The sequence below is a fragment of the Pelophylax lessonae genome (genome assembly GCF_965119305.1).
Source record: "Pelophylax lessonae genome assembly, chromosome: 1".
Taxonomy (NCBI): domain Eukaryota; kingdom Metazoa; phylum Chordata; class Amphibia; order Anura; family Ranidae; genus Pelophylax; species Pelophylax lessonae.
Genome location: NC_138768.1, coordinates 754224684 through 754245031, shown reverse-complemented (window position 1 = coordinate 754245031; position 20348 = coordinate 754224684). Strand labels below are relative to the sequence as shown.

Below are 20348 nucleotides of genomic sequence, written 5' to 3'. Positions count from 1 at the left end.
AACTCCTAATCTTTATACTTATTCTGGGTCATTGACTCATTGAGATCAGCAATAGAAGCAAACATATTTCTAAAATGGAAGGTGTGCTTTGAACCTGTGTTTATGAACATTTAAGCATTTAGTACTTATAAAACAATTCCTTACCGACCCTTGTTGCCCCAGGCACAGTGGAGTAATTCAGCCTCAAAATTCACTGCAGAAGTTTTGCAAACCATGTATCTTCAAACATCTAGGTTTTTTATTTATTTAAGAAAAGAGAATATTGTTTTTGGTGATATGCAATTGTTTTCTGTTTTACGTTTTTCATCTACAAGTGTTGTTATGGTTCCATGAAAACAATGCGTGATCTTTGTGTCATTTACTTTAAATGTAAACTTATTATGCTAAGTAAATATAAATGATGTAATCTTGTGTTTTAGGCTTGGTGTATTTTATTGATCAAAGGAATGCAGAGCTTTTGAAGAAATCTGGATCCAAACAGCACAAATCACTCAATGGAGCCACTTTCAAATATGACCACTGTAGACTTTACAGAGGACAGTTCAACCTGGTCGAGTGAAAAAATAAATTATCCTGACCAGGTATTCTTCAATGCTGCCAGAGTATTCCAGCATATTCATCGGAAGAAACCTCCAGATAAGATCCTGGTCAGCTATGGCAGTGACTCTGGGATACCTTTACCAGACTTCAAAGATGAAAGATTTCAGCGCTGGTCCTATGAACTAGCGTTTAATGCTCTAAAATGTAAGTAAAGTAAATACACAAATATTCTACATTATTAGAATAAACACACTATGAAAGCTTGCAGTTCATAAACGTTCAGGGCCCACTGATATGCAGTGCACTGCAGAGCATTAAGATTTGTTACCCCTTTGATAAGGTAGCCTATTAAAATGCACCAAAACATAGAACATGATACAGTGTACACCAATGCACATATACCGTGGGGGTTATTTACTAAAAACTACAGGATGCAAAATCTGGTGCAGCTCTGCATAGAAACCAGTCGTCTTTCAGGTTTTATTGTCAAATCCTAATTGAACAAGCTGAAGTTAGATGCTGATTGGCTACCATGCACAGCTGCACCAGATTCTGGGTGCTCCAGTTTTAGTAGAGCTGCAAGTGCGTTCTATTAATGCGTTGGGATGCCATTCAAAATTAATAGACCTGCAAAGCATCATGGTCTGTGTATCGCCATCTACTGCGGTGTCCATTTTACCATACATTACTGTAATATATAAATGTGAATAGCCCTTTATGGATCGTTTTTGTTCATTTGCATTTTTAGTGCAGATATTGTGTTAAATGTTCTCCTGCTATAATTTAATTAATTAAATTTAATATAATTTGTCCCGTTGTATAGCAGCTCCAGAATTTGTGTAGTTCATGTACAACGTCAGTTTGCCAAGGTGCATGAAATGTTCAGCTCAATTTAATCACAAATGGTAGGATTATACCTGATTTGAGGTTTAGGGTTAGGGTTAAGGGTTAGATTGAATTTTAGCATTAAAGTGGACCTCTCATAAAAACATTAATTAACCCATTTCTTTAAGCCCATCCCTGCATCTAAAAGTGCTAACTGTAGCCTAAAAATCTGTAGGAGAAAAAAGGTAAAGGGAATATCTTGTTACAATGGCTTCTAAAAATTGGTAGGATATTTGAGGTAGCAGTGAACATTTCCATGAAGTTGGTGTGGTGAAAGCAGAAAAAAAATGGGCATCGCAGTTTATTGTGTGTGGGGCTATGAAGCCCATGGTGACCCGTGTCCACAGCCAAAAGCTTCTACAACAGCCACATGAACATCGGACTACGGAGCAATGGAAGAAGGTGGCCTGGTCTGATGAATCACGTTTTCTTTTACATCATGTGGACAGCTGGGTGCGTGTGCGTCACTTGCTTGGGGAAGAGATGGCACCAGTATGCAGTATAAGAAGGCAAGTCGGCAGAGGCAGTGTGATGCTTTGTGCAATGTTTTGCTGGGAAACCTTGGGTCCTGCCATTTATGTGGATGTTACTTTGGTGTCAATGCCTCAGTGGATCAGGGCTGTTTTAGTAAAAGGGGTCCATACTCAGTATTAGGTGGGTAGTCATAATGTTATGGCTGATCGGTGTATGTATAGCAGGGACTGGCTTCCAGTCCCCTTGCCTAGATGTTGCCAGTCAGCTTTCTCTTGAGACACTAGGAAATCTGAGGATTCCAAATTTTACGAGAATGTGTATTTTGGTAAGATTTGGAATTCTCAGATTTGCTAGGATTACATAGCTTTGTATGGCGTCACCTTGGCGTAGGCAAACAGACTAGAATCTAGGGTCTGTGGTAAGTTGCTTTGTTCTTCTAAGGTTTTTTTTAGATTCAGGTAGCAATTATATAATTAGGGGTTAGCTAATTTTAATGAACAGTCTGCTTTAAATTAAGGTTAAACTGGAACACCAAATACCTTTTTTGTATGGAAGGAATGTGTCAGGTTTTTATTCCTATGCTCCCATTGTTGAGATTCCTTCTTCTCAAATAATCCTTCCTCAATCCTTCCTCAACTGTATAAAAGAAAGGTTTGGTCACTTGAAAGGAAACCTTTAAGGGCTTGTTCTTGAAGGTGCATTTTCTGTAGCTGTCATCTCACGCCGTCTACTTTGTGAGTCTTTGTGCTGGAACAAACATGCAGGGAGTAAAGGACTAGGACATGTGATATGCACATGCTTTTTACATGTAATTGACATAGAACGTCATGTAAGAAGGATGAGGGTTACAGAGATTGCACCTTCAAAATTAAGTCAACAGTGGCAATGCCCATGTTTGTATTTTGGCAGGTTCTTTAATTAATTGTTGTTAAGGGTTAGGTTGAGGTAAGGGTTAGATGTAGGGGTCTGTGTAGAGTTCACAGTTAGCTTTAGTGATTGGGTTCAAGTTAAAGGGATTGTAAAGGCAGAAGGTTTTTTTATCTTAATGCGCTCTATGCCATTGGCTCCCGCAATCATAGTCTGTTACCCCATCAGGAGAGAGAGGGGGCAGGGCTGAACGGCATCTCCATGTCTGAATGGACACACGGAGCTGCAGCTCGGCTCAGGTGCCCCATAGCAAGCTGCTGGCTGTGGGGCCTCTCGATAGGAGGGAGGGGCCCGAGAAGAGGAGGATCTGAGCTGCCCTGTGCAAATCCAACTGTACAGAAGGAGGTAAGTACATGTTTGTTTTTAAAAAAAAAACATAAGACTTTACATTCACTTTAAAGGTTAGGCTCATAGCACAGAAATAGACTAAAGCCTAGTACACACTCATTTTTTTCCATTTAATCCAGCAGACTGAACAAAAAAAAACCTGAAGAGCTTTGGAGGAGCCACTGTACTAACTATCCTATTTTAGTACAGATATTCCCCCACTGAGCTATTGTGTTTTGACAGGGGGATGGCCACCCGCCATTGGCTGAGAGCACTGATTGCATGCCGATTGGCAGACCTTTTTCAGTCATGCCCCTTCGACAGAAGCCCAGATGGTTGTCCAGCTGCTGTCGCACTGGATGTCATACACACAGGCCCAATGTCGGGTGGTTTCTTTTGAACTGGCCGATGCGGCCCGATATTCAGCCCGTGTGTACGGGGCTTTATTAACCTAGTTCCAGTTTTTCAGGTGTGATACATGTACACCAAAGTAAAACATATATAACTGCATGTTGAATGCTGGGTAACTACTATTCGCAAAAGGATATATCAACAAGGGCAGCTCAAATGTGTTCTCATTCCATATTTCCTTTAATCAGATCCCTGTGGGTGATCTTATGTTCTTTAAGAATGTATACTTGTACACATGTGTAAAGTATGTTGGCCCTTTTCATATTGGAAAATTGATAAATGTGCTCAGGTATTTGAACTTGAAAGGCAAGTAGGCTTTATTTGCTGGTTGCCTGTGTTCATTAACACGTGGGACTATTCATACTTCTGATAGGTAAACACCCCAAGAAACCACTACAAAGAACTGTATGTTCCAAACGAACTGACAATATCGATTGTGAAACAAGTATAGTTCTGCAATATTTCATGTATTTACACAGTTAATGAATCAATTTTCTGTTTACTTAGATCAACCTTGTATAACATCCTAAAACATGTTCTTGAAACCTGTGAAATGTAACACTTCCTTGCCTTTCTTCTGAGACAAAAGATGTTCTCAGTTGACGTAAGCTCTTCGCAATTTCCATACAAGTTCCATTAGAAGTGTATTGACATAAAATAAAATTGCTGTGTACTAGCTGCTTCCAGATTGATTACAAAAAATATAACTTATGCAAAAATGAAATCTGTTTGTCTAGTCTAGTTATCATAAACAGTCTAAAAGTGGCACTTGCAATTGTATTGTATTTTAAAGGTTATTGTAGGAACAGTGGGTATGAGCACTAAAGGCACTTTTCCACTGCAAGTACCGGCTCGGCTCCACTCTGCCCTGCTTGGCTCGGTTTGGTTTTCCACTGCATGGTACCGCATGGTACGGTGTTGGAACGGTTCGGTACGGTTTGGTATGGTTTGCTTTTCCACTAATGGTAAGTGGGTGGGATAACAACGATTCTCTGACCAATCAGTGGCTAGTAGTGACAAACAGTCAAGGCTGCATGCAAAGGATTGTGGGATATGGTACCGGTACAGCCCTCTTGGAACCACAACCGAGGTGGTACTGTTTAAGCAAGCCGTACCATTCGGTTCCATGTAGTGGAAAAGCGCCGCCGTCCCGTACCGTATCGCACCGAACCGTTCCAACACCGTACCATGCGGTACCATGCAGTGGAAAAGCGCAAAAGCGAGCCAAACCATTTGGTTCCATGCAGTGGAAAAGCACCATAATTGAGCCAAAAATGGATAGCTGAGGTACCATTGCACCTCTGCCCCTGTTCCCGGTAGCCCCATAGGGTATGTATAGCCATTTTCAAGCTCCCACCATTACCTTTTTGCTTTAGGAAGTGTGTGAGACTAAAACATGTCTCCTGGAGGAGAAGGCACATGCTATGTAAATATTTGTGGGTTTAGGAGTTGGGGGGTTAGGTTTGGAGGAGATGTAAAGATGGGATCTTTAGCTACAGGAGTTAATGTGGTGATTTGCATGTTAGCTGCAATAGTTTTCATAGGTTTTGGGAATGTTAAGTTTAGATAAGTGTATAAGTACAGTATATGGGAATGGAGCTTAGAAACCTTGGCTCAGGACTGAATTAGTAGAGTGAAATTGAAGTTCCTTTTCTTTATTCTTGCATTTCATGGTTTAAATATCTCCAAGTGTGTCTTTTGGCTGTTCCTTGGAGGAAACTTTAGTGTACTGTCATTGAGTATTCACTGAGTCATATTGCCATCACAGAATTGACAGATTTACATCTGTATGTCAGGCAGCACCAATGTGAAGGTGGTGCTTAGAGAAAATCAATTGTAGAATCGGCTCCATTCACATCTGAGCGATCCGAATCACTCAGATCAGGAAACTACAACTATCATAGTTAATAGTACCTCTCTTTCTATAGGATGTTCTCCTTATATATTTCTCCTATACTAACTAACAGGTTATCCCAGATTTGTAATGAGTTAACGGTACCTATCTATCTAAGGGCCAGTTCATACCATATGCAGTCCAGTGTGTTTTTTTCTGCATCAGAAAAGCATGGATAGTAGGTTATATGGTTTTCAATGGCATAGTTCGCACCAGTGCAGTCAGCTCCAGTGCGTTCCAGTTACAGAAAAAAAAGTAGTACATGCTGCATTGGACTGTACTGGAACGTGGTAAAACACATCAAAAATGCACCGAAATGCACTTAAATGCACCAAAAACGCACTACAACACACATTCTTAATGAAGGTTAAGAAAGAAGAGGGGGGGAAATGCACTGGACTGCTTCAACAACGCACCAAAAACGCATCAAAAATGCACTGGAACGCACCAAAAATGCGCTTGCAGAAAAGCAACCTGGAACACATCCTGGACTGCGTTTCTATGGTGTGAACTACCCCTAAGGGATTTTGTCCTTTCCATATTACCAATCTATATTCTATACTAACCTTTGCCGGCTCTCTCCGTTACACACAGAGCCCTGTGGGAGCAATGCAGGTCAGACACAGAATGATACGCTACTCATCTTTTATTTCCTGGTTCAGTATATTAAATACAGTATATTATCAGGATATGACCGGGCAATGTTTACAACATTAAGCCAATAGAAAAATGTCCACCCATTGCTTGTCATCGTAGAAAGACAGACCCATTTTCATGGAATTGTTATGGACATATATTTGTCGACCCTATAAGCACCTGTTAAAAAGTAATACACATCTCTTAAAGTATATTTGTGTATTATTGTACAATCCTAAAGTTAATTAACTCTAGACACACTATCAGCATATTTTGCTTACATTCTGTAAACCTATACTCTGGGCATATTGCCAGACTGTCTATGGTTATTTTTCTCATGTTCAGTATCATCTTTTCTATGATAACAGTGTTGCCACATATGAGACTGTTTAGCTAAAAAGCAAATGTTTAAGAATTGCTCTAATGGCCATACACACGATCCGAAAATTGGACGAAAAATAACGCTTGTGAAAAGATCGGACGATAATCTGATCGTTAGTACACAGCTTACGAGAGGCGATCACGACAGTTCGCCCGATATTATCCGGTCGTGCAAGCATAAAAATTTTGATCATATTATAACACATTGTACGATAATCGTATTGTCAGTATGTTCGTCCGAAAAAAATGGTGAGCAGTAGACAGCGCATGAGCAGTAGACATCATTTCCCCTCACACGCTACAGCGTGGTTACGCTTACCGGAAGCTTTTGAATCATCGTCTGAGAAAATTTGTATCGTAAGTAACCTCTCCCATTTGCGAATATAATTGAGAGTTCCTAGCAACCAAACAAAAACGGACGGAACGTCGTCCGATTTTCGGATCGTGTGTACTGGGCATAAGTTAAGTCACAGTAAAGCACAAAGTAAGATATGATTAAGGAGGGTCTTTACAGGTTCCTTAAGCCTAGTACACACGCAACGAATTTCCGCCGACCGGTCGTCCATCTTTTGTTCAGAGTGGTGTTTTGTTGGTTGGAATGTGCCTAGACTGCACACAAATTTTCCCGCACCACAAAATTCTACTTCAGAAGTGATGTCATGTGTTGGTTTGCTTTCTTTGTGTTCTTTCTTCTCTGAGCATGCCCAGACTTGCTCATCAGATTTTTCCCTGTCGAAATCTGTACTGGCTGCACGAAAATCGGACGTGTTTTGACGGAGAACAAAAATTTTATAGCCTGCACACCAGTTTTTTTCGGCCGAAAAGTCGGAGTCGGTTGTCGGAAGCATCATACTAACAAGCATCAAAATCGGCAGATCGGTCGTCGGACGAAAATTCCCGGCCGAATTTAGACTCATGTGTACGGGCCTTTACAGGCATCACCAGTGTGAAAGTGGCGCTTTGAGAAAATCAACTGCAGAATATAGGCTTGTAACAGGAAGTCAGCTAAATCTGGGAATGTAGTCACAGGAAGGAGATACATTTCTACCTGATTTAGAAAGTCCATTAATTAATTTAGGGTGTTGGCTACAGAGCTAGCCAGCAGGAAGTTGAAAGGCCTTCACCTGTTCAGAATGAGGGAGTTAAGGCTCTATAATTTGTTCAGAGAAATTCCTATTGTTTGCTGCCTCCAGAAGCTGCATCCTGAAGCCATGTGGGCTGGGAGCAGGAGGACAGTCAGCGTGTGCCTCCCGACAGGATGTGTGGGCCTGGGAGAAGACCCCCCGGAGTGATGTGTGCCCGGGACGGTAACCAAGGGTGAATACGTCTCAAAGGTGAGAAGACGAACTGTTGATGTGAAAGAAACAAAAGGACTGTGTTGCCCTGTGAAGCTATTATAAAAGGACTACTGAGTGTCCGCTGTAGGACAAGGAAGTCTGCCCGACGGTAGGTTGGAGACAGACACTTAGGCAGGTTCCAGTTGTGAGAAGGTAGCCGCCCACAGAGGCAAGGATTTATTTTCTGTTTTATTTTATTTTGGATGTTTGGCTGCATACAGCCTGGTGAAGAAAACACCATTTAATAAACCACACTGTTTGTTTGCAAGCACTTGTCGGCTACCTCTCTGGGAAAACGCACCCCCCAAGGGGTCATCCACACCCGCCACCGAGCTAATCCCTTACAGGCTCCATTCACATCTGAGCGATCCGAATCACGGGAGGAATCGCCCTGATTCTGCCCACAGTTCCAAATCACAACAAATCGCTTGTGCGATGCCATTACTTCTTAATAACAAAATTCAAATACTTGCGCTGTGTATTCCAAGTAAGTGTAAGTGCATCCAATCTTCTGTAGCTGCTACTAAATAAGTGCTATACAACATGTAAACAATCGAAATAATTACCACAGCGCATACTGTGTAACCCACATCATAGACCAAAATAGTTTTATGTTAAAGAAATGTGTTTAAGAAATTAAACAGTCCAACAAAAAAATTCCAAACTCAAAAGTGATCCATTCCATGATCATCCATCTTCCTATAAAGTGCTCGGTGCTCAATGGTTCATTAATAAAGTTCTGAAGTTCTCCAGATAAACATGGCGTGAAATGTGGCACACACCCCTCTTATGCCCCTACTCACCAGAGAAAATGGACCCACAGCTTTTCAGTCTGGGGTCAAACTGGCTTGTATCTGGTGGGGTACCACAGGTCTTCTCTTTCTTTGTATGCCTCTAACACCCTGGTTCTATATATAGCTATTGCTATATTAATTTTTCACCAGGCTCAATAGAAGGAGAGCGTTCTTATAGAGCAGTTTTTCAAATTTATTTAAAACTCAAAATAAAATTACACTTACAGAGTATCCAGTCAAATATCACTCCTCAAAGTACAAGAGCTCTCCTGGGTTCACCGCAGCTCAACGTGCGTTCCACAGGTAGAGGAAGTGATGCAATTGGTTAGAAAACTGAAAATTGCGTCAATGCCTTTCGCCCCTCCCACAGGGCGCTATCAAAGTGAGTCTTCGCACATCACTCAAGCGTCTCTGCAATTTGCAGCAATTTGGAATCGTGGCAAAAATTTGTGGCAATTCCACCCGCGATCTGGATCGCTCAGGTGTGAATGGAGGCTTGAGCCACCTATTTATGAAGATCATCAAATGATGATGTTAGGTTTTGCTACATTTCACCTTCCTCTGCTCAATTTTCTTCTTTTTGGAAGAGACTACAGAGGGAAAGTTGAGAAATAGAAAAATTGGTGAAAAACTTGACAGCCAACAAGGCAATGGAGATCAACTGGAAAAACATGTGTCTAGAGCACTGGGCTGACTTTTTACTGGTGCATAACATATGGTGCTAAAGTCGGGTTGCACCTGGTTAGAAAAGGGTGTGATGTGCTAGGCCAGATGTTTATAGGGGGGCTGGGGGAGTATTTTTGTTAAACTTTTTTTTTTTTTTAGTTTGGATTTTTAACAATAATATGAACGCATCCCAACACGGCACAATGTAATGAAACATGGACAATATGTTTAAGCAAATTGGACATTAAGATATACAAAAACGGGCGGCACAGTGGTGTAGTGGTTAACCACGACACTACCTGCCTGGAGTTTCCATGTTCTCCCTGTGCCTGCATGGGTTTCCTCTGGGTACTCTGGTTTCCTCCCACACTCCAAAGACATGCTGGTAGGTTAATTGGATCCTGCATAAAAAAAAAGATATACAAAAACTAAGTGAAATACGAATCAAACTATCATGTTTGGACCATAGGAAAATAAAAAAGGGGTGGAGAGGGTCAAAAAAATGAGAGTATACAAGTTCTAACATGCCTTGTAGTAAAAGTATAGTGTGTCAAATGGATAAAAAAAGAGAGGGGAAAAGAGAAGGAAAGACAGTAGGGGGGAAATTGGAGGGAAAAGAATTGTGTAAAAATATAAATAATGTGGCCTAATGTAAAGATGAAGGAGGAAAAGGGGAAAAAAAGAAAAAAGGATATATCTAAGTTAAATATATAACTATTTTCTGGTCAGCTAGTAGAATATTTACTCTAGGTTTCCTAGTGGAGGACAGGTAAGAAAATTGGGGCAGATAATTCAGATGGGACAGGCACTTCTGGAGGGTAATAAGGGAGAGGGTGGAGGAAGACAAGTGACACAGATCCCTATTTTACAAATAAACATTGAAGAATAGTGGCATGATTCTTCACACAACTGGCATGCTAGTATTCCAGACCCTTATTTTTGGGTATACTCATTAGGTATACCTAGAGGTGCTTTAGCAGCTTTAGAAACCCCTCAGATAAGGATACCTGCTGATCCAGAACTCTTTGCCTTACTTCCTTTTACATGAGTGGAAGTTATTCAGCTGGAATTTTTAAGAGGTGATTTGCTGCTGGTAAGAGTTCTTGTTGCTAGCTCACCAGCACATGTATGTTTGATCAGCATTGTGTTCTAATGATAAGACTTTGCAAATACTGATAATACAGAAAGTATATCCAAAACAAACCACACCGGGTAAAAACAAAAACTACTACTGGAAACAAGCTAAATGAACACTGCCACGCATGATGTGATCTCCTAAGCAAGGAGATAAATTACATCTTGGGATAGTCGGGTGATATTCCAAGGACATACATTGACACAGTGAGCAGTGTGTGGCTTGCATTGAATAGCAGGCATACCACTCCGAGTCCTGATATCCTGCAGAGCCCTGAACACAAAACAACTGAGCTGCCCTGTGATGCAAATAAATACCTCCGTAATCACCTAACCCTCCAACTCCCCATGTCCACATGCCTCACTACTGTTTAGTTAGGCTAGCAATCAGAGTGATGGACCTACAGTGAAGCACGGGATGTTGGAGGGGGAGATATTAGAACCAGCAACCCAGAAGCAACAAACAGCTTGCTGATTCCTAGCCAACAAAGCAGTGATGGTCAACTTACTTGATTTATAAGGCCTCAAGTACAGACCTTGACATTCGGCCGGGAATTTTCGTCCGACGACCGATCTGCCGATTTTCAGGCTTGTTAGTATGGTGCTCTCGACAACCGACTCCGACTTTTCGGCTGAAAAAATTCTGGTGTGCAGGCTATAAAATGTTTGTCCACCGTCAAAACACGTCCGATTTTCGTGCAGTCAGTACAGATTTCGACAGGGAAAAATCTTATGAGCAAGACAGGGCATGCTCAGAGCAATCCAACACATGACATCACTTCTGAAGAAGAATTCTGTCGTGCGGGAAAATTTGTGTGCAGTCTAGAGCACATTCCAACCAACAAACACCACTCTGGACAAAAGACAGACGACCGGTCGGCGGAAATTCATTGCGTGTGTATGAGGCTTTACTCTATATTGTCAAAAGTATTGGGGCGCCTGCCTTTACACACACATTAACTTTAATGGCATCCCAGTCTAATGGTCCATACACACGACCTGAAAATTGGACGTAAAATAAAGCTTTCAAAGCGATTGTATGATAATCGGTTCGTTAGTACAGAGCTTTCGAGAGCCGATCACGACGGTTCGTCTGTCATTATCTGATCGGACAAGCACAAAATCTTTCTCCTACGATACCAGATCGTACGATTTTCCTTTAATCAGTATAGTTGTCATTCAAAAATACAATACAAATACACTACAACACATTACATCACTTCCGATTTTTTGTTCTTTCATATGAGAATTTTTGTAACTTTAGTAACCTCTCCATTTTCAATTTGCAACTAGCATGCAAAAAAAAAAGAAAATGGACGATCTGCCATCTGATTTTCGGATCATGTGTACAGGCCATTAGTCCGTAGCATTCAATGTTGAGTTGGCCCACCCTTCGCAACTATAACAGCTTCAACTCTTCTGGGAAGGCTGTCCACAAGGTTTAGGAGTGTGTCTATGGGAATGTCTGACCATTCTTCAAGAATTGCATTTTTCAGGTCAGGCACTGATGTTAGATGAGAAGGCCTGGCTGTCAGTCTCCGCTTGAATTCATCCCAACAGTATGATATCAGGATAAGGCCAGGACAGCCAAGTTCCTCCACCCCAAACTCGCTCATCCATATCTTTATGGACCTTGCTTTGTGCACTGGTGCGCGGCCATGTTGGAACAGGAAAGGCCATACCCAAACTGTTCCCACAAAGTTGGGAGCATGAAATTGTCCAAAATGTCTTGGTATGCTGATGCCTTAAGAGTTCCTTTCACTTGAAGCCAAGCCCAAACCCTGAAAAACAACTCCACACAATAATCCCCCCTCCACCAAATGATTTGGACCAGTGCATAAAGCAAAGTTCATAAAGACATGGATGAGCGAGTTTGCGATGATGAACTTGACTGGCCTGCAGAGAGTCCTGACCTCAATCCGATAGAACGCCTTTGGGATGAACTAGAGATTTAGAACAAAGACTGCAAGCCAAGCCTTCTCGTCCAACATCAATGCCTGACCTCACAAATGTGCTTCTGGAAGAATGGTCAAACATTCCCATAGACACACTGCTAAACCTTGTGGACAGCCTTCCCAGAAGAATTGAAGCTGTTATAGCTGCAAAGGGTAGGCCAACTCAATATTGAACTCTAAGGACTAAGACTGGTATACCATTACCATTGTTTGTGTAAAGGCAGGCGTCCCAATTCTTTTGTCAATATAGTGTATGCCACATTTAATATTTCTATCAGCACCATCTATTATAAAATATAAAAGGGAAAAAAAACGAAACATAAAAGTAAAAAGGGGGTGGACAGCACAGAAAAAGTAACATAAACCAAACCCTATTAACCTTCCTAGTGGTATTCCCGAGTGTGGCTTGGGGTTACATTTCAGTGCCAAAAGCGGTAACCCCGAGCCACACTCGGGGAACCGTACAAAGCATCGCTGGATCCTGGTAGAGGGGTTACTTACCTTGTCACGGGGATCCAGCGATGTATGCGAGCGGTGTGCGGCGGCGGATCTTCCTCCCGATGCTCTCTGTGCCCCGGCTTCCGTCTCCTGCGACGTGACGCTCGCAGGGGGGTGGAACCGGCGGCAAATTCAAATAGTAAAACACACCAAACACACTGATACATTGCAAAATAAAATAAATTCACATTAGATTGCCCCCCATTGCCCTTTCCTGCAGTTTTACTGTACTTTTTATGTATATATATATATATATATATATATATATACACAATATATATATATATATATATATATATATATATACATACTTTAACTTATTTATAGTCATTTATTATATTATGATTTTGTGTTTCAAACTTTATCATACCCGAGATGTTATAAAGAAGAACGCACAGTAAAAAAAAAAAAAAATCATATGTAAATAGTTGGTTTGGGCTGCTCATTCTTAAGAATTACATGCAAAATAATTGTACCACTTTCAGCACCTAAAATATGAAAGAATCATACCGCCAGGGAGGTTAAGCAGTTAGGGGAGTAGAAGTGATATGGCCCGTGACCTGCTTTGGGATGGTGGGTCAGCAAGCCCAGATCGTGGGTTTTTGACACACCACCCCAAATCATCAGAGCAGATGGAGCCAACGCCGGAGAAAGCAAGTGGTTGCTGAGGGAGCAGGAGCCACATAAGCCTATGCTTCTGCTATAGTGCTGTCCAGGTGAAGTACATTTGGTATCACTCCGCCTAGGACAGAAACCTTTGGAACAGCCAGTGCTGCAAGCAGGAACTGAAAGATAAAAGGTCAGTTTATTAAACATTACAGGTTAGCAAAGGGCATATTATGTATTAAACATCATAGTTTTGCAATAGGCATATATGAGCACTTTAAAAAAAAAAGGGTTATTAGGCTGCTTTAACACTGATCCTGTCCATTTTCACGATTGGTCCAAGCCTGTTTTCTTCCTTTTTGTGATCGTAATTAAAAAGTGGGTAATCAAACAATGGGGATTGGTCCCACTGAAAATGATGATCCTGATTGTTGTTTAAAATCTTCATTATGCTATTTAAAATAAAAAATGTGAAATTGTGGACCATTTTATTTCATTACGGCCGGTTGCCAAATCACTTAAGTGGCCCTCGCTCTTCAAAAGATTGAGCACCCCTGCTTTAAAACATCTAAGCCCAAAAGCAAAAATTGTATATGTAGTTTACCAATTCTTAGATGTAGTGACTGCATTTGTTTTGGGTTTTTTTGGGCTTTTTTTTTTTTAACTTGGTAGCTGGTGATCTAGCCAGTAACTATAGTTGCATACCTTCATTGGGATTGCAGCCAGGTAGGCATAACATAGCGTGGATTTTTTACATAAACAATTTAACACTAATAGGTGCTAAAAATGGTCAGCTTTTATTCATTTTTGTAAAACCTGTATCCCAAAAGGCAAATATTTTGCTGTAACTGCCTACAAAGTGTTAGCTGGAGCTCAACTTTTTTTTTCATCAGGTTTCCTAAATTTGCTACCTTCTCCATAGGTTGGCAATGCTGCTGTCCAAAGGTAGCTTTGTTGCTCCTAAATAGAGAGGAGACACCCTAAGACAGAAAGTGTGTTACTGGCCTGATCACCAGGTGAAAATAAAGGAGAATAAAACAAAAAAAAAACACAAAAAGAAAACTGATGCAGCCACCGCATATAAGGAATGGTAAGCTGCAATATATTCATTTTTTTGGGCTTAGATACACTTTAACTACTGGAATCCAGTCTAAACAATACTTTTTCTTAACTTGCTTGAGTAAGCATCAAAACTGATCACTGTCTTCACAGGCCCCAGGGGTTTTACAGTAAGTGCCAGAGGGTCACAGGTTGGGTACCAGGGCTTTGAAGCACACCTTTCCTGAGAAACCAGTTAGGCCTGCATTGCCAGTCTCCTGAAAAATGCTATGGTTGTTGTTTAGCTATTACACTGACCCACTTGGTTCAGTAAGGTTTGAGTTACTAACCTTGGACAAGCATGCACATTTGTAAAGTTAAGCTGGCCATAGACTGTTATTTTTTCTTGTTCAGCCAGCAGAACAATATCCTTCATCCACAAAAAGAAGGTGGATGGAGGAATCCCTCCACTAGGACATTAAATTCTGATAGTGGGACTCACTACTGTTAGAACACCGATTAGCAGCTGAAGCCGATGAATGAGAACAATTTTCAACATGTCCCTTCGACATAGATGGATCAAGCAATGGACTTCTCTTGAGTGGGGACAGCTACACTCTAAATGAAGTTCGGCTGGTCCCTCCTGACCTGGACTACTTTTGATCAGTGTATGGCCAGATTTAGACATCCTTATTTTCATTCTTGTTCCAGGTAATGGATACAATGGGGTGGATTTACTAAAGGCAATATGAATGTGTTGAAGCTTCACTCCTTAAAGGATACCAAATTCGTTGCAAGGCAAATAAAAAATGATCACATTTCCACTTACACTTGATTGGATGATGGAAATCAGCAGAGCTTTACCCAATTTACTAAGCTCCAGGGAAAATGAGTGCAACTGTACTTCTGCTGTATAATGCATAGCAGTAATGGCTGGTGCTCCATGGGCCGGGGGGGGGGGGGAATGGCAGATGGACCGCAACATACACCCCCCCCCCGGACCACACCAGGCTGCACGCCATACACCACCCCCGGACCACAGCAGGACCCCCCCCCCCCCCCCCGGATCACTCACCCTGCCTGGACGCAACATCTGGACAAGTGCAGCGGCGGCAGCAACTTCGGCTTCTTCCCGGTCTTCAGCGTCTCCTCCCTCCTCCTCCATGCCCAATGGCATAGCTTCAAATTTTGGCCAATCGGGAAACGGCCTCACGTCCCGCTTTTTGATTGGCCAGGAGGAGGATCCATGTAACAATAGCGAAATTTAATTCGCTATTGTCACACAACTGGGTGGGCTCGGGGCGCAGTGCTCTGCTCCCCGAGCCCACCCTTTTTTTTAGTCTATTATTTAGTCTCTAATCACGTGGCTAAAAAAAAAAAAAAAGCCCCGTTGAACTCCATGCGTCCGGCGCCCTGCATGTAGATTAGGGGCCTGGACGCATGGATAGGGGTGGCGGCTCCCCTGCGCCCCCAATACACCAGCCATAATACCATAATACCAGCCACCACTGGTGCATAGTCTATTTGCATTTAGTAAATCTACCCCTTATTGTGCTTTTGTAGCAGTTTCTGAAGTATATTGGATTATATAACTATGTTTGCCTCTTTAGCTATGTCTGCACTAAAAAATGCAATATTCTGTTTATTGATGTATTTTTTATTTTTTGTTCATATTCCTATATGTTTTTTACAGATCAAGATCTGCTTGAGACTATTTTGCTGGTCAGTGGCTTCTACCATTCCCAACCACTAGTGAGTGCTTTTATATAAATATAGTTGAAAATAGAAAAAAAACAAAAAAATGCTGCAATACATTACTGTACAAACCGCATTTCCCCATGATTTCTTTTTTTTTTTTAAACTTTCACAAGTACAGCAAAATTATTTTTATATCTGCCAAAAGTCTGAGCTCCTAACTGTTATAGGCTGACAGTGCTACCTCTGCTGCACTGTTGCATTGTTCTCTCCCCTGCTGGAATACTGAATTCCACTTATCACAGGCCCCCTCTCTCTGCATGCATACATTGTTTTTTGACCCAGAAAAATAATGCTGCTGCCTTGACTTCCAGGATCTTGCCCACACACTGTGTGTGGAGGTGTTGCCAACCTACCAGATTGAAATTTACTGACATGAAGCCCAAAATTTAGTGGCACAGCCAAGTTTTTACTGGTATTTCCAAAAATTACAAAATTACAGTTTTAAGTCCAAATTTCAGTATTTAGGCTACGAACAAGTACAATATGCAATTAGCAATGTGATTTAAGGTAGATATTAACGCAAAAAAACATATTTCTTATTTTATTTTCGATATAGTAAGTAAGTAGCTTAGGGAAAGGACCTTAAATCACATTGCTAATTGAATATTGTACTTGTTCATAGCCTAAATACTGAAATTTGCACTTAAAACTGTAATTTTGCAACTTTTGGAAATACCAGTAATAACTTGGCTGTGCCAGTAAATTTTGGGCATCATGTCAGCAAATTTAAATCTGGTAGGTTGGCAACACCTCTGCACACAGTGTGTGGGGAGATTCTGGGAGTCAAGGCAGTAGCATTATTTTTCTGGGTCAAAAATCAATATATGCATGGCAGCGGTTCCCCTCCGGGGAGGAGGTTTGGGTTTGTTATTAGGAGCTTAACGTGGGATGCTGAATAAAATCAGATTACCTATATCATTTTAAAAACGACTATCCACTACTTTGTGAGCTCCCTATGAACCCATAACAAACCTCCTCGTTACATATCAAGGATGTTGAGACCTAGGTCTCATCATACAATATACAGAAAAGTCTAGTAATAGCTCCAGACGAAGCTTTCTGAAGCAAAGCGAAACATGTTGAGAAAAATACTAAATACATTATGATGAACACTTGAATACAACATCAGTTGACCCGCTTGGCCGGCACCTTATGGTTTCGGGTATCCGTTAGCAGGAATCTCCTGATGTAAAGTATAAGTGCTGTGACTGTCTAATTGTCCTAATACTATATATACTATTCTGTATGAAAATTGTGATTCCATCTATTGTGAACCGTATATTACATTATCCCATGGACCCTGTATTAGGTCCTTTCTTATTTTACACATGTATGTATGTATGATTTTTGATTTTAGTCAATTCGTAAATAAAAATTGATTTTATTGATCCAACGTGCCCGAAATCCTTGTCTTCCCAATCCTTCCAATTTGAATAATCAATTAAGGATAGGGGCACCACCCATAATACTAAATATATGCCCAGATTACTGCTGTCTGGAGGCATAAATTTCAATAGACAATGTATGCATGCAGAGAGAGACAGAAAGAGGGCAAGAAAGTAGGCACAAACACATGAAATTGACTCTCACAGTGACACTGACAGCAGTGTGCAGCAGCACAGATGATGATGACACCTCACCAACACGACACATCCCCTCCTGAGTCACAGTGACAGTCTCTCCCCACACTAGGTAGTCCCTTCAGTCCAAACAGTACTGACAGTCCTGCTTCTGGCTTGCCTTGCTCCCGTCCTGCAGACCCGCACATGAGGCTCCTCTTGGCTCCCTTACACCATGAAATCACACAACACGCTCAGGCACTGCCTCTGCCTGAACACACTGTAGCAGGCACTCAGATTGTCTCGTGATCTTGGCATATTTTTTACTGGCAACCTTTTCCTATCACTGGCATTTACTGGCAGGAGAAAAGTGCCCATTTTTTACTGGCTGCCAGTAAAAATTCTGACGGTTGGCAATACTGGTGTGTGGAGAAAGAGCTCTTGAGAGATGTAGTTCTGGAGGGTGCCTACATCAAAGGGAACTGATACAGGGCACCTTGTAGCTCACAGCAGCTTCCCCTGAATTTTACCTGCCTGGTAATAATGCCACTGGAAGTAATAAAAGCTACAGTAACAGGGTAAAAGTATTAAATTAATGTTGGGAAATGCTCTGAAGGGGGAAAGGGAGGGTTGAATGTAAAGTTATTTTCCTTGCATCTAAATCAAGGGTCTCCAAATATCAAAAATGGGGGCCCACTACAAGATTTTCTCTGGCCCTCAGCTACGGTCAGTGGCTATCCCCAGAGTGCATAGATTAATAAAGATTAAGGTCAGCAGAGTCTGCTTATGGACTATACTTCAAACCACCCCCCCCCCACCCCCCTTCCCCCCCTCCATCCATCATCTGGGTAACCATGGAAGGGAAACCTTGATCTAATAGGAAATATGGTGAAGGGGGGACTCTGATGTAAGTGGGAACTCAGATGGGGACCTTGATGGCCACTAGTGGGGACCCTGATGTAAGCAGGGCTGTAATGGGGATGCTGATGTAAAATGGACTCAGATGGGGACACTGATGTAAGAGGCACTCTGATGTAAGGGGCTGTGATGGGGATTTTTTCAAAGCGCAAATATTTGTTAAGTATACAATGTGCCCCTCATACTGATAGGTTTGGAGACCCCTGATCTAAATTTAGAAACTGTGACAAAAAAAAATCATCATAACAATATTTCCTTAATATATAAGCAAGCATTGTGTTTGTGTTATTGCAATACATAAATGCATAAATTCTCTTATATCTGACATCTACTTCTATTTTATCTATGTTCCTTTAGCCAGACGAAATGACTAGTTTAGTGGTGGTGATGTTATATGATTTCCAAGACCGCAAGTTTCAGCCACGCTACATATCAAACAATGATGAAGTGATAGAGGATGTAAGAGAAGTAGAAAACTTTTTGTATGGGTGAGTCATTTTATATCACATAATGTACCTGTATGCGATAAAAAATAGTGTTCACATAAACAGAACTAGAAAGTCATCTTTATAATTATCTGGAACATTTTAAAAAACATGTGGGATGTATTTATAAAACATTTGCATAGCAAATCATCCAGTAAAAGTACATTCTGTGCAAATAGGGAAAAAGATGAATGTTATTAGGCTATTTCCTGTGCTGGTTAAAAAATGTATTTTAAAATAGAAAATACCACATTAGACCCCTAGATGGTGCTAACAATCATAACAATGTACTATTATAGGTAGCACCATCTAGTGGCCAAAAATCGGTATTTTCTATTTGAAATCAAAAAACACTCAGCACAGGAAATAGCCTAATACCGTCTGCTTTTTTACTCCATTTGCACAGGAAAAAAAAAACTATACAATTATTTTTTTTTTTAAGTAAATACACCTAAGGTATGTCTAAGTTGTGTTCTTGATTCAACCTCTGCCATTTTTATAATTTATTTTTTTAATCAGAAATAAAGTTTATTGAACTTTAACAAATAAATACAACAAATACAATCAGTATACAAGTCAGTAGTGGTGTTCTAAAGTTCCCGTTATCTATACAGGATATAGTACATCCAGAGAGTGGTAAACACTCTTGGACCTGATGTACTCATTTGGCGTTTTTTTTGTAAAAGCTCCTAAACTCAACTCCATAAAAGCCTATGTGTCAAAGTACACATAGACTTTTACCAGAGTGTAGGAGCTGCTGCGGTTAGGTGAGCTTCAACCTCCATCAAGTTTGAATGTGGAAGAATTGCGTTCATGATAGGACCGTTTTGGCCACCGCCCAGGGGAAAATGCAAACCCACAGCAAAATCTCAGCATGATTTTGCTGCGTTTTGCGTTTTCCTGCGGACACAGTAAATGTTGGTAGGGTGTGTATAAAGCCATAAAGCACAATCCCATTGATGATGCAGAATTGCAAAGTACACATACGGTGAAGAAGGGTGTGGTAAGAAAAGATTGACAATTGTGTGACATTTCCAACAGGCCCATAAAAAGAAAATAAAATTTGTACAAATAAAGTCAACCCAGAATTCTATCCAGTGCTAGGTCCACCATTGCAAGACCTGG

At 41.1% G+C, this 20348-nt stretch overlaps 1 protein-coding gene across 1 annotated transcript in view; it reads left to right on the top strand.

The window, feature by feature from the left end:
• The first annotated feature begins 423 nt into the window (after positions 1 to 423).
• NSUN7 (NOP2/Sun RNA methyltransferase family member 7) overlaps positions 424 to 20348 on the top strand; it is a 111122-nt gene continuing 91197 nt past the window's right edge. Inside the window, exons 1-3 of the mRNA XM_082253836.1 lie at positions 424 to 744; positions 16197 to 16255; positions 19096 to 19226. Of these exons, the coding sequence (XP_082109962.1) occupies positions 495 to 744; positions 16197 to 16255; positions 19096 to 19226 (440 nt within the window). The 5' untranslated portion in view covers positions 424 to 494. The remainder of the gene's footprint in view (positions 745 to 16196; positions 16256 to 19095; positions 19227 to 20348) is intronic.